The sequence below is a fragment of the Zingiber officinale genome, chromosome 7B (genome assembly GCF_018446385.1).
Source record: "Zingiber officinale cultivar Zhangliang chromosome 7B, Zo_v1.1, whole genome shotgun sequence".
Lineage (NCBI taxonomy): Eukaryota > Viridiplantae > Streptophyta > Magnoliopsida > Zingiberales > Zingiberaceae > Zingiber > Zingiber officinale.
The window spans coordinates 14,560,746-14,587,798 of NC_055999.1; the positions used below are offsets into that span (position 1 = coordinate 14,560,746).

At 40.8% G+C, this 27,053-nt stretch overlaps 1 protein-coding gene across 1 annotated transcript; it reads left to right on the forward strand.

Moving 5' to 3' along the window:
* The first annotated feature begins 1,096 nt into the window (after positions 1-1,096).
* On the forward strand, positions 1,097-3,381 carry LOC122004182 (zinc finger MYM-type protein 1-like). The gene is made up of 2 exons (XM_042559107.1): positions 1,097-2,103; positions 2,901-3,381. The coding sequence occupies exons 1-2, from the start codon at positions 1,097-1,099 to the stop codon at positions 3,379-3,381; spliced, it is 1,488 nt and encodes a 495-aa protein (XP_042415041.1).
* The last annotated feature ends 23,672 nt before the right edge of the window (positions 3,382-27,053 follow it).

A 27,053-nucleotide genomic window follows, 5' to 3' on the forward strand; every position in this document is an offset into this window, starting at 1 on the left:
CTAGGTTATCTGAACCTAGGGACCGACTATGGGAGCCCAGCCCAATGGATATCTAATCCTGTACAGTGCCCTAACTGAAAATAAAATACTGAATCATAGCTAAACTGTTCTAAATTGCTGTTTCTAGGTTATCTGGACCTAGAGCTAGGTTGTCTGAACCCAGAGGCGACTGTGGGAGCCCACCCATTGGACCGTAGTCCCATATAAGCTAGAATAAACTGATTTACTGATTTAGATGCTTCTAATGCATTCAACTGAGCTGTTAAAATGCCTAGTTTGCATTTTTACTTAACTAGCTATTTTATCGAACACTTAGTGTGCCCCAACTCTCCTCTCTATTAGGGAGACCACTTCTAGGCACCCGACAACGTCTAGAAACCCCCACTGAAGAGGGATTACGTGTCCGGCCCGTCTAGAAGTGCTCACTAAATCCCTAAACCTGCGAGGAAGGTCAATTTCACGCTATGCGTCGATAAAAATCTGCATATAGCTAAACTAATGCGTAGAAAACCAAACGGAAGCTACTTATACTGCAGGTGAGGGGTTTCTTACCTCGTACGCTAATTTCCTTACAATTCTATTGCTAGAATTCCGGTGGAGACGACCCCTTCGACAATCTTCTCGCGTCTATGCGTTCCTCTCGCGAAGAAGAGCGTCCTCATGCCAGAGTTGTCGCCGGAAGATGACCTTGGGGCCCTAGGGAAGGAACCCTAGGGTTAGCGCCGAGAGAGAAAGGGGAGAGAAGAGAGAGGGTCGGCGGTGAGGGTTTGGGAGGAGGAGAAGTTGCCGAACCAAAATAACCCTTCACCTAATTAATTCCCTATTTATATTAAGTGGGTATTTCGGCCCAACTTAAACTCAAATATAAATGTTTCCCTTTCCTTTCAGCACGGCCCTGCTGGGTTCAACTGGTTACTAAAATTATCCGTAAACCATAGGTCTCGGGTTCAATTCTCGCCTAAGCTATTTTGCGGTTCTAATTATTTTTTTGCTACTTCCGCTATTCTAAAAAAAATTCCGGAAAAATATCTAAAAATCCTAGAAAAATCATAGAATATTTATAATGCAGTTTCAAGAATTTTTCGGGTGTTACAAAATGGGGCCATGTCAACCTAAATTGAGTAAGTATCCACCTATTGCATATTCAAATCAAAATCGACATTTTCAGTATGGTTGGTTTGCACAATTCCCATGGTTAGAGTACTCAAAAGCAAAAAATAGTGCATTTTGTTTTCCATGTTATCTTTTCGACAAATGTTCCTCGAAGTATGTTACATTTACTCGTGAAGGATTTCAAGATTGGAAGAGAGTCAAAGAAAGGAAGAAATGCCCATTTGCACAACATGAGGGCAATGCGAATTCACTACATAGTTTTGCTATGGAAAAGTGGAATAATTTAGTGGATTCATCTCATCGCATTGATAAAGTTATAAACAAGGTAACTTCTCAAGAAATACTAAGTAATCGATTACGACTTAAGACTTCAATAGAGAGTATGAAATGGTTAGTTATGCAAGGGTGTGCATTTAGAGGTCATGATGAATCTATCCATTCTACTAATCGTAGAAATTTCATTGAATTGGTTAAGTTGCAAGCCAGAGTGAATGAAGAAATTGTTTCAGTTGTCTTAGAAAATGCTCCTCAAAATGCCAAGTATACATCTTCCAAGATTCAGAAAGAATTATTGCATATTTTTTCTAATAAAGTGCAAAATATGATTCGTGAAGAAGTGGGGGATGCCAAGTTTTGTATTCTTGTTGATGAAACTCTTGATGAATCTAATAAGGAACAGATGGCCATCATTTTGAGATATGTGGACTGCAAGGGCATTGTTCGAGAACGTTATTTTGAAGTTGTTAATGTGATCGACACAAATGCATTAATGCTTAAAAAAGAGATATGCAATGTGCTTTCTCGTTACAATCTTTTGGTTGAAAGTTTACGAGGTCAAGGATATGATGGAGCTAGTAATATGAGGGGCGAATGGAATGGATTAAAAGCCTTATTTCGCAAATATTGTTTGTATGCCTATTATATGCATTGTTTTGCCCACCGCTTGCAACTTGCTTTAGTTGCGGTATCTAAAGAAGTCCATGAGGTATGGTTATTCTTTTCAAAATTGAGTTCCATTATCAATTTTTTTGGCTCTTCTTTCAAACGTCAATGTGAGTTAAAATCTATTCGAGAAGATGAAATCACTGATATGATAGCTTCGGGAGAACTTAAAACTGGCACAGGGGCTAATCAAATTCGTACTTTATAATGAGCTGGAGCTACTCGGTGGAGCTCTCATTTTGCTTCTGTCAATAATTTAATTGATATGTATGGTGCAACTTGTATACTTCTTGAAAGAATGATTGATAATGGACTCAATAGTAGTATACGTGGAGAAGCTAAAAGCATTTTCAAAGAGATGATGCCATTTGAATTTGTGTTTATCTTGCACCTGATGAATGAAGTTTTTGGAATCTCTAATATTCTTTTTCAAGCATTGCAAATGAAATCTCAAGACATATTAAATGCAATTAATTTGGTCTCATCAACCAAGACTCTTCTTCAAAAGTTACGAGAAGTTGGATGGGAGAAACTTTTGGAAAGTGTATTGAAGTTTTGTGAAAGGTATAGATTTATTTATTTATTTAACTATTTATTTTTCATTTTTACATGAAATTTGTTATATGATGATAATATTTCTTTTTTTTTTTTGAAAGGCATCACATTGAAATGCCCAATATGAGTGCTCGATATTTGGAAGGAACAAGACGTTCTTGTCAACAAAAGAATTATATCACTGTTGAGCATTATTATCACATTAACATATTCAATGTTGTGATAGATTTTTAATTAATGGAGTTGAATAATAGATTCATTGAACAAACAATGCAACTCCTAACTCTCAGCTTAGCCTTGAATCCTATTGATGGGTTCAAATCGTTCAATATTGAGGATATTTATACTCTTGCTCAAATTTTCTATCCTCAAGATTTTACTCGAATTGAGTTAGATGCTTTGAGAAGACAGTTGGAGCACTATGAGTATGCAGTGGTTCGTCATGCAGATTTTCAGAATATTGCTTCTCTTTCTCAGTTATGTCAAGGATTGGTTGAAACTAGAACATCGGATCACTTCTTTTTGGTTGGTAGATTAATTCTCTTAGTGTTGACTCTTTCAGTTTCGACAGCAACTACAGAGAGAGCATTTTCAGCAATGAATCTTGTGAAGACATCACTTCGTAATAAGATGGATAATGATTTCCTTGCAAATTGTTTGGTTGTTTACATTGAGCGAGAGTTTACCAATTCAATAGATGTCGAATCCATAATAAATGAGTTTGATGAGAAGTCTCATAGAGTAAAGCATAGTATCAATGAACTTAATTGATTGTAATTCTGGTGCCTTGTAAGGTTATTCTCTTTATACTCTTTTAATTTGTTTTGTTTTTTGAATTATTTGTTTTTATATTTTGTTGAAATATTATCATTATTATATGAAAGACTTGCTATATAATATGATAACAATTTTTTTTATAATGATGATTTGTTTTAAATTTAGCCCCCCCCTTCTAAAATAAAATCCTGGTTTCGCCCCTGGAGGGAGAAGCTTCATCCCATCCTCCATCTGCCAGTGGTTTCCATTTCCACCATCACCACCATCGGCCATCCACATCACAAGCCACCACCACCGATTGGGGATTTCCAGAGGTTCTCACACTATCATTTTACCACCTGATCGACGCGCTAAGTAGAGGATCTTCTCCCACCTTCCATCGCCGATCACTAGAGATCCATCCTCCACCGGGATTAAGGTGTTTACCTTTCTTTTCCACTCTATTCAAGCTCTGGTGATCCATCTCCATTTTCATCTGCAGCTGCCATCATTAGACGCCACCATCCGATCGTTGCCAAGCTCTTCACTAGTGATCCGATCTGACACGAGCTTAGGATGCCCTATCTCAGGTTGTGAGCACGATTTAGATCCATAGATTCCTCCATGTTTGATCTTCATGTTTTGGATGAATTGTAATAGGTTAAACTTCCCATGTTGTAGATTTGGTTCAGATATGAATGTTTAGTTTTGATTCATAATTGATTGTTCATTTTCTTGCTTCACTTAATTGAGGAATTAGGGTTACATTGATTGCTATTATTGGTCGTTTCTTTTAGTGCATTAGTTAATGTTAGCTTAGATTTCTATTTCTCCAATTGCATGAATTGACTTGCATTCATAGTTTAGTTTCCTTAATTTCCTATTCAATTCAAGTAGGGTAGGGTAGACTAGGTTTCATTAAATGCCTTAGGTTTTATTAATTGCTTCTTGCTTCTTAAATTTCCTTGCAATTTTAGATTAGAATAGATTAGGTATATTTCAATTGTCATTAGTTTAGGGATCTCAAACCAACCCTAGAATCAATAACAATTCAATCCTAAGCTTTATCATTCATTGACTGCATTCATTGGGAGACAACCCGAATCATTCCCTATACTATATTAGTGTAGACAGGGTTTCAATACTGTACTCATTTTACGACAAAATTGAATTTTGTCAAATTGGCGTCATTGTCGAGGAGTGTTAACGGTGTTTGATAATCTTAGGATTATTTTCTATTTTGAAAACTAAAAAAAAATGTTTGAGTGTCTTGATGTCTATTGTATCTATGTGTTCTACATTATATGTTTCCAATGTCTTTGATCTTGTGTGCTAGTGGTAAGACCCGGAATTTCCTTTTGTGAGTGACCATAGATCCATATTCTCAGTAGTTTGAAAATAGAATGGTGAGTAAGTTGGATGAAATAACTTTCCATCTCAGACAATACATTGCAAATCAATTCCAACAGCAACAAACCATGCAATCTCAGTGTTATCAGCCTGAACGTCAGTGTTATTAGCACATACCTCAGTTCTATTAGCCTAAATATTAGTACTACCACCCTCAAACTCAGTATTATTAGCTTGAACCTCAATACTACCCACCTGTAGAGCAGCAAAATAGGTATGAGTCATTTCCAAATACCTATAATGAAGGATCGAGAGGGAGCAATAGAGGGGGATTGAATATCGCTCCTTTAAAACTCTTTTCTTTTCGTAACGACTCGTAGAACAAATATCAAAGCGGCAACAGAAAGCAATACAAAAAACTCAAGTGGTTACTTGGTTCGGAACCTACGTCGACTCCTACTCCAAGACCCGCGATCCTTGATCATACCATTGGGTAATTCACTATAATCCTTCTTTCCGAAACCTCCAGAAAGAAGCAATTCGTACAATGAATAATATAAGATAGTAACAACTTACTATCTTATTGAAATTAAGTACAATGCAAGCTATATAAAATTATACTGATAAGGAGTAGATGATTAAGCGTGTTGGCACTTCTTAGTGTAGCAGCTTGCACGTGGAGTTGTGGCATAGAACAGTTGAGTCACGAGCAGAATGGGACAGAGTGATGTTCAGAGAGTTGTATCGGCTTGGTGCTCGAGGCTTGCTTTTATAGGCGTTGATCGATCAACTGAAAAACCGTTCGATGATCCATTCGGTCGACCAAACCCTCTATCGATCGACTGAACACTGTACTTTCCTTCTTCATTGAGATCTGATCTTCGCCTCATTAATAGCATTTATTGTTCGGTCAACCGATCACCTTGTTTGGTTAATCGAATAGTGTAGTTTCCCTGTTCGTCGAGATACGCCATTAAGTCTTCATTAATGTAGTGATCGTTCGATCAACCGATCAGCCTAGCTTCCTTCTTTGCTTCCGCTCGATCTGATCTCTGTCATGTTATCATGGTTCGGTCGACCAATCAGCTATTTGATTGAACTCTGCTTTGTTCAATTTTCTGGTCTGACCTGAACTGGTTCGGTCGACCGATTCCTGGTTCGGTCGACCGTCAGGCCGGTTCCTACAAAACAGAGTTAAACATAATATATCCATGCAAAATAAAGTTAGGGCAATAATATATGAATAGTAAGATGCATGAATAGTATTTGACAGTAGAATTGTTTTAATCTCAATTTGGAAACCTTCCCGGTTTCATCAGTTGGATCAATGACCTAGGGTTTGCTCCTTTCCTGAACACGACCTCGCTGTCACTCTTCTCTAGTTACTTACCTCAACTTACCTGCCAAACATGATCCTCCAGACTTGTTTGGACTTTCTCTGCTCAGTGTCTGATCTCTAATACACTAAAGCTTTTCCTACAATACTATATTAGCCAACATCAATAATAGTAATACAGAACACTATGATAAAACTAAACTTAGATTTACCAAGATTCGCTGGTCCGGTCAACTGCACGCGGTAGACCGAAAACATCCGATCAACCTTACTTGGAGTTCACTCCTCTAAGACTTCTCGTTACCTAAGGTTACTTCCCCCTAAGATTTTCTCCATCTAGCTTCACTCACCATAACCTAGAGTTACCTCCCTCTAGGGTTTTCTCCACATGACTTCACTCACCAAGACTCAGTATTGGATCTGCCCACCAGGGATCAAGTCCTCTAAACCTATCAAATCCACCTGACTTCCACGATCTACCAAAATTTCTCTTGCCTAGCCGCAACTAGGACTTCTCTTGCCTAACCGCAGTTAGGACTAGTCACTCGGTTGAGTTCTCACCCTTACCCAGTCTTGACTAGGACTTCCCTTGTTCAAGTTCATTTAAACATATTCGTCGGACATTAAAATCTTGGAGGTCGATTGCACCAATATATAATTCTAATTGGGTGGATAATTCACATTTCAGGTACGAGGGTGCACAAAGTTAGTTCACTGAACCCTATCTAGCATATCAGAACCCATAGGGATTTAAGGATGATCCTATATTTATATGGTCACATCTAGTCTAGTAGATCGGTCCAACTCCCTGGGAACATTTTAAGAGTTCAATGAAGAAGTTCATGCCCCCCAAATTAGCAAGATCTGAAGGAGTTTATGTAGAAAATGATAAAGCAACAACAAATCTCATTACAAGAGATAGACGAGTCTATGCACCTAACTGAAGCATTACTACATAATGTGCAGATACAATGGGATCAAATTATAGCATCCATCGCCCAGTGACATGCACAATACTCTAGTGAGGAGATGGATTATGGAGCTTGTGATAGTCTTGATTCCTATTCTGAAGCTCTACAGGAGTCCTCTAGTTTTTTGTGCTGTGATGTTGTAGTTGTAGATAATTCTTACGCTATTGATATAGTTGTTGTAGATATTGTTGATGATGCACGTGTTGTTGATGATAATGAGCCAAGTGAAGCTGACTATGCATTTGTTGATGAGGAGAGTGTAGGAACTTGCACTGCAGAGGTAGAGCCCCAAGAATCACTTCTTTTGGTTGTACCACCATCTAAGCCTAGGCCTAAGTTAGAGCTATTACCTGAAAAGGAGGATGCCACATTCATATCTCTAGAACCTTCATGTACCTTTCACCATGATAAGGTGAGTATCTCTTATGATTTTTTAGAAAATTTCATAGAGGTAGCTGTGATTGATTTTATTGGTTGTGATTCAAACTGATATTATTTCATCTTTTTCTTACCCCACATGAGTGTTGGAGTTGTTTTCTTCTCCCTTCCATAGGATTCTAGAGATATTCCAACTGAACCGCCTTCAACCTCCAGGATAACTTTCAAGGAGTAAATGGTGGAAGGAGACGTGTTTACGGCAATTCTTAGTATTCCACATCTAGCTTGGATTCTATACCTTAATTGTCTCCAACCACCGGGAAGTATCATCGAGAAGGCAACGAAGGAGGGAGCAGTGCACCACGATCCTAAGTATACGAGGAGAGCTCTTTGTTCCACTCGGACTATCTAACTATCGCGTCTTTTACTTTTGAATTGCTTTCAACCGCCTGGAATAAAGGGGAGTCCGTTCTTTACTTTTCTTTTTTATTTCATAATTTCCTTTACTTTCACACTTTGCTTTTATACATTGCATTTTGTTTAGTCTATATAACATTTGATTTTGAATAAACATCTCCTAGTAATATTTTGAGAATCATAAAGGCTAATTAAATTTGACTGTTGAGTTTTGAACATTTTTGCATGAGTGAGTCTCTTACTTGCATTTGGTTATGTGTATTGTGATGGATTCTATCTTGATTGATTGAGTGTGATAGACAATAAAATTGACTAGTGAGGACCACTTTCAAGTCTATTATTGATATTTTCTTTTGTGTGATGGCACTTGGCAAATGATACTCTAGAACTTGCTTTACTTCTTTTTGAAACCATAGTAACATATGTATCCATGACAATGATGAAAGATATTTTTCATTCTTGTTTCCTCATAATTTCCAATTTCTTTCTCCACAAAACATTTTCATCTAGCATTTTAATCTTTGATCATCTTTGCTTGCCCTATTTCCTTGAGAGTTTGGTTGATAACTTGATGAGTTAGATTGCTCAAGACAGAAAAATTCTAAGTATGGGGGAGGTGTTATGTGTTGAAGTTCATAGAGACTCCCTATCTCAAATTGATTAGCAATTCTTAAATTTTAAATTTTGGTTTGAATGCATCAATTACGATTCGAGAACTTGAAGAGGCAATTATTTCCAACTTGGATGGCTTGTTTGAATTCTATATCAGTTGAGATTTTCAATTGGGAATCAATTCATAGGCTGACTGCTGGGAGTTCTAATGATGTTACAGTTCAAGTGTTGTTTCAGTCATCAACAAATCAAATGTTTGTAAAACAGAACTTTCAGATCCTAAAGAGAAATAAGCGTGGGGGAGTAGGTGTGGAGTTTGCTCAAATTATGGAATGGGGACTCTGAGAGTGGTCAACTGTTAAAATTCCATTTTTGAATCAGTTTTCTGGTGAACACAACCCACTAACAACAGTGACAATTTCTGCAAGAGTTAAGCCTATATGAAGAAGTTGTGAAAAATTACAGAAACTGAGCTGTGTAGAATTCATTGTGGAAGCTGGAGAATGTACACGACAAAGTTAGACTTTGCTAAATTGTTAATTGGATACTGATCTTTAGTGAAAACTGTGGTTTATGTTGTGTTCAATGGGGTGAAGGTTGCTGTTAGAAGTGTTCTTATTAATCCTTAATTTACTGGTTACTGAAAACACACATTGCTCCTGAATTTTTCAGAATCAAATTGTCTGAAATTGCATCACCAAATTTTGTTGATCGGTTAGTGTCGAGCTATTGAGTGCCAGTGTATTTGGTATCTTCATAACCAGAAACAAATTCAAATGAAGCTGTTGTTAGTTCATTGCCAATTGATCTTCTTTTCTCCATGAAGCTTAACTTTTCATAATTCAAAGCCCAGCAGATTTGATCGAGATTAACATGGTTGTACTTTCCTTGGAACTGAATCTCTAAGTTGATTTCTGAATTTGAAAAATGTTGAAGCTGTTGATGTCTGATACCTGTTCATCTGACTGTTAGTGCTGCATTAACCTTGTTTGGTTCTTCACCCATACCATGGGAATGCATTCCTCAAGCTACTCAGGGAATGAGTATGACCTCAAAGAAGAAAAAAAATTTCAGTTCCTGTCTGAAAACCAAAATATTTCATACCATAATTCTTAAAAGTCTTTTCTTATAGTGGGGAGAGCTTTTCAGACCTAATTCTAGTCTTGAAGGTCAATTTTTCTCATGCAAGAATTGGAGTAAATTCTTTGGTGCTGAAGTTAAAAGAAATAGCAAACTGAACCAACTGCAGAATGTCCAAAAATTAGTTTATTAGGACAATGATACTGCAATTGATGTATCAACTAAAACATGTTGCATGCCAAGTTTTGGTTGCGGTTTTTTGATCAGTGAAGAATTCAAGTGAAGCTTTTGCTCTCTCATTGTCAATGAGTGTTCCTACCTTGCTAAGTCTTTTCCAATTCAAAACTTGCAATCTCATTGAATTTGATTTATGAAAGTGTACATCTGAATTGCAGTGCAGAAATTGAGAAGCTCTGCTATTCTTCAAACCAATCCGATTATTGAACCATTGGAAATACAAATCAAAATCGAGAAGATTTTCAAAGAATAGATGTCATAATTGAACCCACTATTGATTGTAGGTGGGAAATTGAAGTTATATATAAAAGGAAATAATCATGCTTGCAACTTCCTGGAAATTGAATTTCTGATTTCTTGAAATCAGAAACAATTGTCCTAAAGTTCATGTGCCGGTTCTTATTGCAGCTTCTGACCAGCAACTATTTAGATTTAAGCTCCTGCCATTTTAGTAGTAAATGACATCCTGCAAAATTCTTCATGACTCGAGCCTGAAACTTCCTTAAATATCAAATTCTAAAACTGAGGTCTGAAGCAGCAGATGTCCAGCAATCAACGTCATTTCTGAAACTCTTTGGCATGGTTGCTGAATCTAATTTGTAAAATTGATCTTGGAACCTGATTTCTGAATTGTTGAAATGCAGAATTTAATTTCAGCTTTGAGTTTTCTCAGCTTATGTGGAGAGCATTACTGAGATTCTGAAAGGAAGCACCATGTTGCATCAATTGATAACAGATAAAAGGGAAAAAAAACTGAATCAGCAGAACCAGACAATAAAGAGAAATTGCACTAACAGAATCCTATTTTGTGCGAACTACTGAAGCTGTTCCTGATCAGCATTGTTTTGAATTGAAGCTTCAATCATTCCAGTGCTAAATGAAACCCTCTACCAAGCTTAATTCTTCGTGGTTCAAGGCAAGAATCACTTTAAATTCAAACTCTGAAATTGGAAACTAAGAACCCAAAAGTTCAGAAATCAGTTTCATAGCTGAATTACCCTTCTGGTTCTTTTCCAGTGCAATGGGGAAGCACCTCTCTAGCTGGTTGGGAGTTGATTGTCATCAGCAGAAGGAAAATGTCACCCATATAGAAACCAGAACAGGAAGGAATTAGAGTGCCAACTTGCTGCTATAATTAGAAGATTCACATCAAGTTAAGAGACTATTGGATGACAAAGGTTCTGCATTGTTGAATAAAGGAGACAACAGTAGGATCAGCTGCAAATCCAGACCAAATTCAAAAGGAGAGTAGATCCGAGATGAAGTGGATGTAATGCAACAAATGGAAAAGGAAATTGGCACATCAAACTGAGAAGATCTTGGAAGTTACAAGTGTCATGATTAACATTAGTGGGGAACTCATAATTTTCAGAATTTAGTAAAATTATAGAGTTTTTGTGATTTTGGAACAAGAAATGTTGGAAGAGACATCATTCCTTACTCAAGGGAGTTGTTTATGTCAAATCAATTATAAGGAGTGTGCAATGTTGAAATGCCCAGTCATGGTGAAGTTTATGTGGAGACATTTCCCTACGTAGATCAATTAAACTACCTTCTCAAGTTTATTTCTCCAAAACTCTCATTCTCTCATTTCTTTTCTTTTAATCATTTCATTTACAGTGGTAGAGAATAGAAAATAAGTAAACTTATGATAATGAAATGTTGTGAATAACCCTCAAGTGGAACTCCATTTTCACATATATTTTTAGAGCTAGAGATGAAATACTACTTTGTGAGGTTATTTTCATGCTCAAGTCTACTCAAGTTTTAATATCATCATGCTTATTGACTAGTGTAATGTTTGGATTCATGAATATTTTGATCCTTGTAAATTTGACAGTTCTAGGTAAATATCTTTTACTATCTTCAAAGTATTGCTAGAAAATTATGTAGGATCGGAGATGATTTTTAGTTTGCTTCATAGATTTATTTGCTTGCTCGGGACGTGCAAGAATAAGTATGGAGGAATTGATAATCATCTTTTTGTTATATTCTTTAGGCTTTTATTTTCATACTTTTTGATCTTTTTGTATGCTAAATCTGCAATTATATCATATTTTACGAGTTGTATCCATTTTTACCTTTTGATGAAATTATATTATATGTCACGCCCCAGAGGAGTCCCTGTCCGAAGAAATTTCGACAGCATCTCCCCTGTACGGCGGACAATCTGAAACTTTTCTACATCTCACAAATACCTCAGCCACAAGCGGCTGGAATAATAACAACAAAATAAAACATCACCACGCAGTTATATATAATTAAACAATAAAATAATACTCTGACTCGAAATCCACCCTACTCCACTACACTCGTAAAGCTCAAATCCGACGAACTCACCTCTTCTGCCGTCCAGGCAGGCATGTAGTAGAATAAAAACCAAATCCAAATCCATCGATATAATAAAATCTATATCATGTCCATAAGTAAATAAATCCAGAACATAACAAGTCCAAATAGTCTAGAACAGAAAAGGAAACCAAATGAAAAACCAATCACATCCTCGAGGTCTGCAGGGACCAGCAACTGGAACTCTCTCCTGACAGCATCAACCTGAAAATATCAACAATGGAGACGGGGTGAGTCCAACACTCAGCAGGTACAATTGATATGCAAAGTAAAGAAATAACACCTAGCACTAATCATGCGTACAGTCTCCTGATAAAGATAAAGGTAACTACAAACCGAAGAAGACAGGAGAGAATCTGTACTAACCAGGACCCGGTATAAGGACAAACAGTCTGAAAGGTATAGAAGACCTGTATGCATGTCAAACAAGGTATCCAAGCAATGTGCAGCATATAAGTGCAACAAACACAAACACAAACAATAAATGCATCATGCATATGATAACAATGTCATGGTCACCCCTGACGCCAGTCAGCCGACTCACAACAAAAGTGGGACCAAGTGAGTAGGGCTGTGACAACCGTGCACTCAGCAACACTACTCCTGATGAGTGATCGAGTGGACGGGATGCTGTCGAAGTACATACGTACTCCTACCCCAAATCATAAATGGGGAGCGGAACGCTGTGACGGGGAGGGATCTCTAACGTGCTACACGCTGCGTCACACTACCCATGAGCGGACCAACGAAGCACCGGAAGAGCCAAACTGACGTGCTACCACGCTGTGTCCCGCTACCCATGAGCGTCACAACGGAGCACCGAACAGTGATGAAACTGGCAAAGTGCTCGACAATAAAGGAGCAATCAATCACTCAGCATGCAATCATGCGAATGGTGCATGTCACTAAACATGGTAATATACTAAACCAAATCTCTGGACATATCATAATGTGCACCAAAGCGAACGAATCATATCAAGGTATCTGATCCTATAAGGTATCAAACCTAGGTCCTGACATGGTAAAATATGGTTATATCACTACCCATGAGCATGTGGAATCAGGTACATATCCATACAAGATGTAAACAAACAATCAATCAACAGGTAGCATGTATTGGGCAGTGATTAACCGAAACAAGTAAGAAACACAATTAATGCATCTTGTTAATTTAATTACTAAGCATATCAAAGACAATAAGTCAAAAGTACCCGCCTCCGAAAATAGAAAGTCCAATCTGACTCCGAGATACTCGTCTCGCGTCAAAATCCTGTGTTAAATCACACAGTTTAGCTAATTTAATTATAAACAAATAGCTAAACTAATTTCTAATCCACTGACCAGTTAGGGTTAGTTTCATTAACCCCAACTACACCGTTATACAACTTCTAAACCTAAATCAATAATTATCCACAACACGTATCAAATCCATACACTTACCTCAATTCACAACCGAACAAGATGCCGGAACTAAGTGAATGTTGCGATTGGAAATGAGATTGCTGCCAACACCAGAAAATCCACAGAACAGCCGTTTTCTGGTGGAACCCTTCACCGAACAGAACAAGATGAGATTACAATTCACCCCTGCAATCCAGCACAAAGATCACAATTGTATCAAAATCCCCAAATCTGCCTTACCTGAATCAGAGCCCTCGTTTTCTCTCTGCAGGCAACTGATGGACTAAAAGGATCCGGCTGTGGAGAGATCTAGGGCACGATGAAGACAGAGGAGAGGTGGTCGGAGCCTAGGGCTCGGGGTGGCCGCCTGTGGTGGCGGCGCGAGATGCTAGGGCACAGGAACGGCGTCGCTGGAGTCGGGGCAGAGGCTAGAGTCGGGTCCTCGGCTGCGTTGGCTCGAGAGTCGCCGGCGTTGTCCCGTGCGGCGACGTCGCTGTCGAGTAGAGAAGGCGGCTCGGCAAAGACCCGAGAGAGAAGAGGGCTCGGCAGAAGTCGGCAGCGTTGAGATGCTCCACGAGTGGTTTGTGCCGTCAAAGGAAGAGGAGAAGAGGAAGGAGAAGAACCACCGAGTGGCCGGCGGTTAGTGCACGCCGGCGGTTAGGGCTTCGGCGCGAGAAGAATCGGCGTCGGGGCCGAGTGAGGCTCGGGAGAGAAGGAAATATAGGCACGGAAAAAAAATAAATGAAAAAGAAAAGGAAATAAGGAATTTATAAAAGAAACAATTCCTCGCTTAAATGGGGTAACCCAAACAGGCTTTTCTGGGCCCCGTTTTTATCCCCGTCAACTCGTCCGTACGAGCTCCGAAAAATTCCCGAAAAATGTCCAAAAATTCCGGAAAATTCCCTTATTAATATTCGTCTATTTCCGGTATTTTACATTCTCCCCCACTAATAAAAATTTGGTCCCCAAATTTCGTTATCTACCATCAGCAAGTACTAACAACAGATATAAAGTATAAATGCTGAACGGTAAACTAAATCACATACCTTAAGTGAAAAGATGGGGATATCGAGCTCGGATAGTGTCCTCGAGCTCCCAAGTAGCCTCCTCGTCCGAATGATGCTGCCATCCGACTTTAACCAGTCGGATAGTCTTGTTCCGCAACTGACGCTCTTTCCGGTCGAGAATCCGTACCGGAACCTCCTCATATGTAATGTCAGTCGAATCGAACCGAATATCTGCCAAGACATGTGTCGGATCAGGCACGTATCTCCTCAAGATCGATACGTGAAATACATCGTGAACGCCTGGCAGTGCCATCGGTAAGCTACCGCTCCGATCCTCTCCAAGATCTCGAAGGACCAATGTACCGCGGAGCTAGCTTACCGAGGCTAAATCTCTTCACCCTTTCGTGGGTGAAACTCAGAAATACATGGTCGCCAACAGAGAACTCTAGTGGTCTGCGTCTCGATCAAGATAACTCTTCGGCGATCCTGCCCGACATCCTCCGTCTGATAGTACGGACCAACTCTGCATCCTGCTGAACTCTATGAGGTCCCAACAACTGAGCCTCTCCAACCTCATCCCAAAGGACGGGTGTCCGACAAGGTCTACCATACAACGCCTCAAACGGTGCCATCTGGATAGCCGAATGGAAGCTGTTGTTGTAGGCAAACTCTACCAACGGCAGATGGTCCTCCCAACTGCCTCCGAAATCCATAACACATGACCTCAGCAGGTCCTCTAAAGTCTGAATGGTCCGCTCTGACTGTCCATCTGTCTGCGGATGGAAAGCTGTACTGAAACGGAGCTGTGTGCCCAAGGCCTGCTGCAGACTCTGCCAGAAACGAGACGTAAACCGTGGATCTCTATCCGAAATGATACTCAACGGAACACCATGTAGTCTGATAATCTCTCGACAATACAAATCTGCTAATCGATCCAGGGGATCAGTCCTCCGAATCGCTAAAAAGTGCGCAGATTACCCAAATCGCGTCATGGTCTCGTCGTGTCCTCGGCAACCCTACCACAAAGTCCATGGTAATGTGATCCCACTTCCACTCAGGAATAGGAATCCGCTGAAGTAATCCTGCAGGTCTCTGGTGTTCAGCCTTCACCTGCTGACAGACAAGACATCTAGCTACAAAATCCGCGATGTCTTTCTTCATCCCTTTCCACCAATAGGAACGTCTCAAATCTCGATACATGCGGGTTCCGCCTGGATGGATCGCAAATCGAGTACGGTGTGCCTCTTGGAGTAGCTCCTGTAAGACCGGGTGAGACTGAGGTACGCATAATCTGCCTCGGAAGTATATAATACCATCCTCGTCTCGTGTAAACTCGGTCTGCTGCCCGGAAGCTATCTGACTGCCAATAAACTGCAAATGCTGATCACTGGCCTGTGCCTCTCGGATCCTCGTCCTGATCGACGACTGAGCAACCATGGTAACAAGAATACCCTGCTCTGTCGGTCCCTGTTCCTCAAGATCTAACTCCGAGAAACTCTGAATCAAGTCCATGACTGAAGTCCGGTGGCAAGCCAAAGTCCCTCTGGACTTCCTGCTGAGTGCATCTGCAACCACATTAGCTTTCCCCGGGTGGTAGCTAATGGTACAATCGTAGTCCTTCAGGAACTCCATCCATCTCCTCTGTCAGAGATTAAGCTCCTTCGAGTGAAAATATATTTGAGACTCTTATGATCATGAGAATCTCAAATGTGATACCGTATAAATGATGTCGCCATAGCTTCGAGCAAAGATGATGGCAAACTCCAAGTCATGAACTGGTAATTCTTCTCATGCTCCTTCACCGACGAGAAGCATAAGAGACTACTGGTCGCATCGAATACCAAACCTCAAGAGATGCGGTGTAAAGTACAATCCATCCTCCGAAGGTAAAACCAAACCTGGAGCCGACACTAATCTCCGCCTCAGCTGTCTCGCAATCCTCTGACCATATGAACTTCACGCCTTTCCGCAAGAGTCGGTGGCATAGCAATACGCGAAAAGCCCTCGACAAAACGTCGGTAATATCCGCCAATCCTAAAATCGCGAATCTCGAATCGACTTTACCGCTCCCAACCGGTGACCTTTGATCTTCGAGAATCAATCAAATACTCGCTAGAAACCACGTGTCCCAGAAAACCAACTGAGGATAGCCAGAATGCACACTTGCTGAACTTCGCGTACAGCTGATGTCGTCGAAGAATCTCCAAGACTGTGCGAAGATGCTGTGCATGCTCCTCCTCGGAACGAGAGTAGACCAATATGTCATCAATGAAAACGATAACAAACTGATCCAGATACTCCAGAAAAATGCGGTTCATCAAGTCCATAAACACCGCTGGAGCATTGGTAAGCCCAAATGGCATTACCAAAAACTCATAATGACCGTATCTGGTACGGAAAGCTGTCTTCTGGATATCAGAATCTCTGACTCTCAACTGATGATATCCGGATCGCAGATCAATCTTAGAATACACTGATGTACCTCTGAGCTGATCAAACAAATCCTCGATCCGTGGTAATGGATATTTATTTCTGACGGTCACTGAATTCAGCTGCCTGTAGTCAATACATAACCTCATGGTGCCGTCTTTCTTCTTGACAAATAGAACTGGAGAACCCCATGGTGAAACACTAGGGCGAATAAATCCCCTGTCTAAAAGCTCCTGGAGTTGAACCTTCAGCTCATTCAACTCTTTTGGTGCCATACGATACGGAGCTTTCGATGTCGGCGCGGTTCCCGGAGGCAAACCTGGCAGCTCCTCTGGAAATACATCTGGGTACTCCCGGACTACAGGAACATCGGAGAGGTGCGAACTACTACTGTCCTCAGTACTGATCAACGACAACAGAAAACCATGACAGCCGTGAGACAGCAGCTTCTGCGCCTGAATCGCCGAAATAATCGAGATACCGTCGTCTCTGATGCCAGTGAAACTCCACGAGGGTTGGTTCGGAGGCTGGAAGGTGACCACCCTCGTCTGGCAATCAACGGTAGCATGATAAACTGACAGCCAATCCATGCCAAGTATGACATCAAACTCGATCATCTCCAATACTAGAAGATCTACCGTAAGTATCATGTTGCCAAAGTCTAACGGGCAACCTCTGATCTCCTGGGTGACGTCTAAAGTATCACCGGACGGTAGAGAGACAGTCAATCGCCGCAACCTAACAGTAGGTAATCTACCAATCTCCCGCATAAAGGTACGGGATATAAAAGAATGCGAACTACCAGTATCAATCAAAATATCAGCAGTAAGTGCATAAATAGAAATCGATCATGGAAAACGGATCCTTCGCCGAGCATCCTCTCGTAATCGCATGAACACGACCGGTCTCGCGGAGGAGGAGGTGGTAACATCGCCACGGCTCGCCATCGAGGCCGGACTATATGCCGATAAGACCGAGGATGGTGATCGATATGCACCGGCCGACCGAGTCCGACATCGCTCGAGTCTGGATAATAAGGTCCGGAGCAAAAGGTGCTGAAGCACTAGAGTACTCTGTCCAAGCATGCCAAATGCCGCGGCTGCTGCTGACGCTGTGAGGGTGTGAATCTCCGCCCTCGCCGAGACATCGATCGACTAGACTGCCCCTCGCCTCGACCCTCCGGGCCGTGCCGAGCCTTCGCTGACAATCTCGGCTCTGGTGGCTTGCAATAAAAGCAAACCGACTGCTCTGCAGTGCAAGTGATGTGGTCTCGAACCACATCGAAACATCAGATATGGTGGATCTGCTTCCGATCTCGCCGAGGAGACCGGAAACGTCCCGAGGATGATCACGACTTCGAGGCCTACGAGAAACCCGAAGAACTCGACCTAATCGCTCGCGACTACTCGATGCTATCCTGCCGCTCGTGTTCGCTGGACTGTCCCGATGTCGACCAGATGCTTTTTTTCGTCCGGATATGCCGCCGAGCTAACTCTATCATCAAAGCTCGATTCAATGCATCGAGTAAGATGTAATCCCTAATCCGGCAAGCCGTATACGCAGATAACCATCCAACTCGTATAAAGCGTGATTCATGCGAGTTCGCCTCCGCAACTAACTCGACAAAATCTGTACAATTGAGGAATTCATGATATACTGGTCACCGAGCGATTATTCCGCCTCGACTCATAAAACTCGCTTACGAGCCATCCGATAGACAAGGAAAGAAACGGCCTCAAAAGCCTCTCAACTCGTCCATGTGACGCTCCACCAATAATAGAACCGAGTAACCCACTGCATTAGCTTCATCCCGTAAATGGTAAGCAGCCAGCTTTCTCCCACTCGGAGCAAGCCATAGAAGAAAGTCTGCTCCATAGTCTCTATCCATGACAGAGTCATACTCGGATCGAGATCTCCATGAAAATAGTGAAACGAGTCTTCATCGACTCAAAGGCCGGAATCCTAGCTCAGAAATGACAATATGAGTCGGGGATGGTCAGCAGGAACGTGGAAACACCGAGCCGATACTACTGTGGTACCGCGGAATAAACCGGAGGAGGAACTCCTCTTGCTGTGTATATACCGGAGCATAAGCCATCGGTGGTACTGACTGGGGAACAAAAGTGGCGCGTGGAGGTACGGTAGGTAATGGTACGATATGGTGCCATCAGAGTCAATGGGGCACAAAAGCATCGTGTAGGGTACATCGAGGTCCATGTGGCGTGGTAAATAAGTCGAGGTCATACCGGAGCGTATGTCTGCACACCAATGGTACCCGATGGTACGTAAAGGATAGGCGTGGATACCGCTTGTGGCCAAAGTAGGTATCTCTGTGAGCTATCGGATTGAGAGCCCAATGCTCCGCTGCATCCCGAGTCCGCCCCTCGATCGATGTGCTCACTAATCAAGGCATCTCGCATAACCAGAGATCCGTGGTCCTCGCACGTGGTCGCCCACACCACGCCTCGCAAGAATACGAGTAGATCGTCTCATATCTGTTAAATTAAATTACAGATATCAATACCAATATAACCAACATAAAATAACAACATACCTATTTGCCGTCTGGAGATGTTCCGTCGCTGTCCAGTCCCCAATTTGACCTCAAAATTCCGAACGAGAATATCGCCGGAAATCCAATAAATCCGACACGGAAATCCGAAACATAACCATATCGAAATCCGAAAATGCCTAGTTTGACTCGCAAACCCGGCTAACCCAAATATCCAGAATACCAACTACCGGTATCCGATAAATCTCCAGAACACCAAAAGCAGGTATCATAACCCGTTCTGATACCAAATAAATTGGTATCAGATAAATCCCGAAAATCCAAAATACGAAACAAAAGATCGTAAAACTGCGCTCTGATACCACTAAATTGGTATCAGATAAATCCCGAAAATCCAGAACACATAGCAAGTATCGTAAACCTGCTCTGATACCACTAAATTGTCACGCCCCAGAGGAGTCCCTGTCCGAAGAAATTTCGGCAGCATCTCCCCTGTACGGCGGACAATCTGAAACTTTTCTACATCTCACAAATACCTCAGCCACAGGCGGCTGGAATAATAACAACAAAATAAAACATCACCACGCAGTTATATATAATTAAAAATAAATATCTGACTCGAAATCCACCCTACTCCACTACACTCGTAAAGCTCAAACCGACGAACTCACCTCTTCTGCCAAGCAGGCATGTAATAGAATAAAACCAAATCCAAATCCATCGCTATAATAAAATCTATACCATGTCCATAAGTAAATAAATCCAGAACATACCAAGTCCAAATCGGCTAGAACAGAAAAGGTAACCAAATGAAAACCAAATCACAACCTCGTGGTCTCCAGGGACCAGCAACTGGAACTCTCTCCTGACAGCATCAACCTGAAAATATCAACAATGGAGGCGGGGTGAGTCCAACACTCAGCAGGTACAATTGATATGCAAAGTAAAGAAATAACACCTAGCACTAATCATGCGTACAGTCTCCTGATAAAGATAAAGGTAACTACAAACCGAAGAAGACAGGAGAGAATCTGTACTAACCAGGACCCGGTATAAGGACAAACAGTCTGAAAGGTATAGAAGACCTGTATGCATGTCAAACAAGGTATCCAAGCAATGTGCAGCATATAAGTGCAACAAACACAAACACAAACAATAAATGCATCATGCATATGATAACAATGTCATGGTCACCCCTGACGCCAGTCAGCCGACTCACAACAAAAGTGGGACCAAGTGAGTAGGGCTGTGACAACCGTGCACTCAGCAACACTACTCCTGATGAGTGATCGAGTGGACGGGATGCTGTCGAAGTACATACGTACTCCTACCCCAAATCATAAATGGGGGAGCGCAATGCTCTCAACTCCCGGTACGCTGTGACGGGGAGGGATCTCTAACGTGCTACACGCTGCGTCACACTACCCATGAGCGGACCAACGGAGCACCGGAAGAGCCAAACTGACGTGCTACCACGCTGTGTCCCGCTACCCATGAGCGTCACAACGGAGCACCGAACAGTGATGAAACTGGCAAAGTGCTCGACAATAAAGGAGCAATCAATCACTCAGCATGCAATCATGCGAATGGTGCATGTCACTAAACATGGTAATATACTAAACCAAATCTCTGGACATATCATAATGTGCACCAAAGCGAACGAATCATATCAAGGTATCTGATCCTATAAGGTATCAAACCTAGGTCCTGACATGGTAAAATATGGTTATATCACTACCCATGAGCATGTGGAATCAGGTACATATCCATACAAGATGTAAACAAACAATCAATCAACAGGTAGCATGTATTGGGCAGTGATTAACCGAAACAAGTAAGAAACACAATTAATGCATCTTGTTAATTTAATTACTAAGCATATCAAAGACAATAAGTCAAAAGTACCCGCCTCCGAAAATAGAAAGTCCAATCTGACTCCGAGATACTCGTCTCGCGTCAAAATCCTGTGTTAAATCACACAGTTTAGCTAATTTAATTATAAACAAATAGCTAAACTAATTTCTAATCCACTGACCAGTTAGGGTTAGTTTCATTAACCCCATCTACACCGTTATACAACTTCTAAACCTAAATCAATAATTATCCACATCACGTATCAAATCCATACACTTACCTCAATTCACAACTGAACAAGATGCCGGAACTAAGTGAATGTTGCGATTGGAAATGAGATTGCTGCCAACACCAGAAAATCCACAGAACAGCCGTTTTCTGGTGGAACCCTTCACCGAACAGAACAAGATGAGATTACAATTCACCCCTGCAATCCAGCACAAAGATCACAATTGTATCAAAATCCCCAAATCTGCCTTACCTGAATCAGAGCCCTCGTTTTCTCTCTGCAGGCAACTGATGGACTAAAAGGATCCGGCTGTGGAGAGATCTAGGGCACGATGAAGACAGAGGAGAGGTGGTCGGAGCCTAGGGCTCGGGGTGGCCGCCTGTGGTGGCGGCGCGAGATGCTAGGGCACAGGAACGGCGTCGCTGGAGTCGGGGCAGAGGCTAGAGTCGGGTCCTCGGCTGCGTTGGCTCGAGAGTCGCCGGCGTTGTCCCGTGCGGCGACGTCGCTGTCGAGTAGAGAAGGCGGCTCGGCAAAGACCCGAGAGAGAAGAGGGCTCGGCAGCGTTGAGATGCTCCGCGAGTGGTTTGTGCCGTCAAAGGAAGAGGAGAAGAGGAAGGAGAAGAACCACCGAGTGGCCGGCGGTTAGTGCACGCCGGCGGTTAGGGCTTCGGCGCGAGAAGAATCGGCGTCGGGGCCGAGTGAGGCTCGGGAGAGAAGGAAATATAGGCACGGAAAAAAAATAAATGAAAAAGAAAAGGAAATAAGGAATTTATAAAAGAAACAATTCCTCGCTTAAATGGGGTAACCCAAACAGGCTTTTCTGGGCCCCGTTTTTATCCCCGTCAACTCGTCCGTACGAGCTCCGAAAAATTCCCGAAAAATGTCCAAAAATTCCGGAAAATTCCCTTATTAATATTCGTCTATTTCCGGTATTTTACATTATATTTGTGATATTTAATACTAATATTTGAATGTATTCTTTATAGGCATCAAATGATCATGGATTCGAGTAAAATCAGACCAAATTGAGCTCGAATCCAGATTTAAACGAGGAGATCAAGTTCGGGAGTAATCTGGATTGTCCATCCAATATCTGAAAAGATCTGAGTCATTCATCATGATCATATCGATCCATGTCAAAAAGGGAGTAGATCTTAGCCATTGATAAAGATCTGGAGCCTTGGATTCAAATATGGAGTGGTCAGAGTCGTTGGATCAGTACTAGCTTCATTCCCACCGTTGATGCAAATCTGAGGTCATCCATTCAGATTTAAAGGAGGAAGCTATAGTCTTCATGGCATCGCGATTTGAGAGTAGGAACAGAGGAGCGCGATGGAGGAGAGCATCACACGAGAGGGAGGAGCTTCGTCCCATCCTCTATCGATCGAGGGTTTCCATTTCCACCATCACCACCGCCAGCCATCCACATCGCAAGCCACTGCCGACCACCGATTGGGGATTTCCAGAGGTTCTTACACTATCATCTTCACCACCTGATCGGCGCGCCAAGCAAAGGATCTTCTTCCACCTTCCATCGCCGATCACAAGAGATCCATCCTCCACCAGGATTAATGGGTTTACATTTATTTTCCACTCCATTCCAGCTCCGGTGATCCATCTCCATTTTCATCTGCAGCCGCCATCATCAGACGCCACCATCCGATTGCCGCCAAGCTTCTTCGCTACTGATCCGATCTGGCACGAGCTTAGGATGCCCTCGGGTTGTAAGCACGATTTAGATCCATATATTCCTCCATGTTTGATCTTCATGTTTTGGATGAACTGTAATAGATTAAACTTCCCAGATTCTAGATTTGGTTCAGATTTGAATGTTTAGTTTCGATTCATGATTGATTTTCATTTTCTTGCTTTACTTAATTGAGGAATTAGGGTTACATTGATTACTGTGATTGGTCATTTCTTTTAGTGCATTAGTTAAGCTTAGCTTAGATATCTATTTCTCTGATAATTTCCTATTCGATGCAAGTATGGTAGGGTAGACTAGGTTTCATTAAATGTCTTAGGTTTTATTAATTACTTCTTGCTTCTTAAATTTCCTTACAATTTTATATGATAATAGCTTAGGTCTATTTCAATTGTCATTAGTTTAGGGATCTCAAACTAACCCCCGAATCAATAACAATTCAATCCTAAGCTTTATCATGCATTGACTACATTCGTTTGAAGACGACCCAAGTCATTCCCTATGCTATATTAGTGTAGAGAAGTGTTTCAATACTTTATTATTTGATACTCATTTCATGATAGAAATTGGGTTTATCAAATTTGGCATCCTTGTCGGGGAAGGAAGACGCGCGAAGCAAAGGATCAGTGATCCTGATCATCTTCACCATCGTCGGTCGTCGGATCTTCATCCACCATTGGGGGGTTAAAAGATTTTCCTTCCCTATCCACTCCATCTAGCTCTGGTGATCCATCTCCTATACCATCCGCAAACATCATTATCCGTCAGTCCTTCTCTGCTAAGCTTCGATCATCTTCCAATCAACCACCGTACATTCCACCCCAAGAAGACAGAGTAGAAAGGGATTTTCCTACTCATCGGGGATCTCCAATTGAGGCATCCATCTCAGTCGACTTCAACTCCTCCGATCATCCCCATTAGGGTTGCAAACGAATCGAACCGGCTAGCGAGTTTTTCGACCCGGCTCACGAGCTTTTCGAGCCAGCTCAAAAAATATTCAATTCGTATTCGAATTTATCGAATTCGAGCCGAACTCGAACATGTTCGAACTTTTTTTCAAGCCGAAATCGAGCCCAAATTATATTGTTTGAGCCGCTCGTGAGCCTTAATATTTATTAATATAAGTTAAATATATATTAAATAAATAAATTTTGAGCCTTTTGAACTTATTTTCGAGTAATAATTCGAATAGTTCGCGAACATGTTCGAATATTTCAAGTCAAACTTGAACTGAGTCCTAATTCGAACCGAACTTGAACCAAACATTTTGAATTTTTCAAGCTTTGAATCGAGCTCGAACTCGAACTCGAATATACCTATTTCAAGCCGAATTTGAACCTTAAATTTTTCTGCATATTCGGCTCGATTCAATTCGTTTACACCCTTAATCCCGATCCAAGTTTCTATTTGTCGTTCTTCTTCCTCTCTACAATTTGATCCGGAACAAGCTTGGGAATGCCCTAGTTTGGTTAGTGAGCACCTTTTTAATTCAGATATTCTCTTGTTATGATGTGTAGATCATTTTCTATGAGATTTAGTTGCTGAATATGCTTAGTTAAATTCCCTTACACGCTTTTATTTGAATTCAAATTCAATTCTAGTTTAGTTAATTGCATTTGATAGTTGGTTGTGTTGTTGTTCTTGTTTGATTCTCATTTAACAGTAGGTTAACTTGCTCTTTAAGTTCATGAGTTGATTTGAATTGTTACTATAGTTTATTTTGAATCTTTTGTCAATTGTATGAACTTTAGTTCTTTGATTAGTACTTTCATGAATTGCTTTTCAATGTAGTTTAGCAAGCCTCAGTTTTATTAGTTGCATCTTTTCATCCATGTTTGTGGGTTAGTGAAAGTCTAATTTTGTTAATTACAATTGTTTCTCTTTACTACCCTTAGATTTAGCAACTTACAAACAAACCCTATTATGAATAAACTTAATCATAGGATTATCATGCATCACCTATATTCCTTGTGAGATACGACTTGAGTCATACCCTATGCTACATTAGTATAGTTAGGGGGTTTAGTATTTTATTTGTATCCATTACACTACATAGTAAGTGAGGTTAAAGGGGACATCAACCTCCTAAGCAGTTAGCAAGTGAAGCTAAGAGGTCGAGATAAGAAGAGGAATACGGTAGAAGATCAAGAGGTCGTTGTATACAAAGGAAGGTATAACTAGTAATTATTTTCCACATCATACTAGTTTTTTCTTTGTATGAATTCCAAACATAAGAGGTATATGATTCTAGAGTTTCGAATTTGTGATTCGTGTTTGTGTTTTTTTTTTATTTTTTGAATTTATGATTCGATTGTTCTTTTTGGTTAAACCTAATGTTATTTTAGGGAATTAAATATTTAATTTCGTTAAGAGGTTTTATCGATGCAGTGGTGGATGCTCCCATATCCAAGAAAATCATGTACCTCGCCATGTTTGTCCTGGGAACTGATTTCTGAAATAGATATTTAATTGAATTTATAACATAGGTGATTTTCCAAGAAAGCCAGAGTTAGGGTTTACCTCTGTGTGTTTGGTTTTCAGATAGATTATGCACATATCATACATAATTTAGGCAAGATAATAGTAGGATGTGCTAACTTTGTGGTTGCAGGCTCCAACTATTATGACATATAGATATTGTGTGTGATTGGACCCTTAGACATGTCAAGGGGATTTTATTATGTGTGCATGATTGTAATATTAAATACAGCAGGAGCTGTATTAGTTATTAGGATTTTATATTTTTGTTTCGATCTAGATTACATGTACATTTCTTTATGGAATATAGGATCGATATATGTAAAATTCTATTTTTGTCGCGGATCGTATCCTTGCGAGGCGTGGTGCTATTGGAGGACCAGAGGCGCAGCGGAAAAGGAAGCTCGATGGACCAGACGACATGATCCCTAGGGATGGCAGCACGCGAAGGACAGTGATGGAAGAAGCCATAATAATTGAAAAATTAATTTTCATGTTTATTGTTTTTATTTACTGTGATGTATGTATGTGCATGTGATGTATGCTAGAATAGTCAAAAAACCTCACCTTAAATAACTAAGTGGGAGAGAGATTTTTAATAAATTTCACGGTCTCCATTACTGGTTTGTAAGTGATGCAAACAAACTTGTGCGTTGGCTATGAGTGCCTTCCTCCATATCGGATGAGTTTGTTTGTGGATCACTAGATCAAACTTCCATTATGGATGACTATAGAAAATTAATTAAGAGCGTGTGATCTTCCCCATCGGAAGGGGCACAATCTTATTTAATGGACTAAGTGTCAAGTAATGATATACACTTAGGCACATTTAATAGTATCCTCCCCATCAGAGTCACTGCTATTATTTGTGTGACCAAAGTAAAATCAACTATTAATTTGTCATAAATATAGGTTGACAAGATAATAAAATTAAACCCCCCTCTTACAAATGTTGATATTTTGTATACGTCCACACTATCGTGGCATACAAAATTCATGGTGTATGAGGTAATTTTATTTGTCAAGATGACAAGAAAATAAAATTAATGGGAGAAACCCCTCTTACAAATGTTTGGTTTTGTATACGTCCACACTATCGTGGCATACAAAATTCACGGTGTTTGAGGTAATTTTATTTGTCATAAAGAGAGATTGACAAGATAATTAATGGGTAAAACCTTCCTCTTACAAATGTTTGAATTTATATACATCCACACTATCGTGGCATGCATAATTCTCGGTGTTTGACGTGTTGGTGAATTTAAATAATATTGTTTGAGGAATAAATGTTATTTTAAATTCAAAGTTTTGACTAAATATTTGATAAAAAATAGATCAGCT

What these genes read in the sequence shown, in the direction of transcription:
- LOC122004182 (XM_042559107.1), top strand. Translation starts at nt 1,097, where the DNA reads ATGGGGCCATGTCAACCTAAATTGAGTAAGTATCCACCTATTGCATAT. An exon ending in AAAGAAGTCCATGAGGTATG is followed by an intron (nt 2,104 to 2,900) that starts GTTATTCTTTTC and finishes CCTAACTCTCAG; the next exon opens with CTTAGCCTTGAATCCTATTG.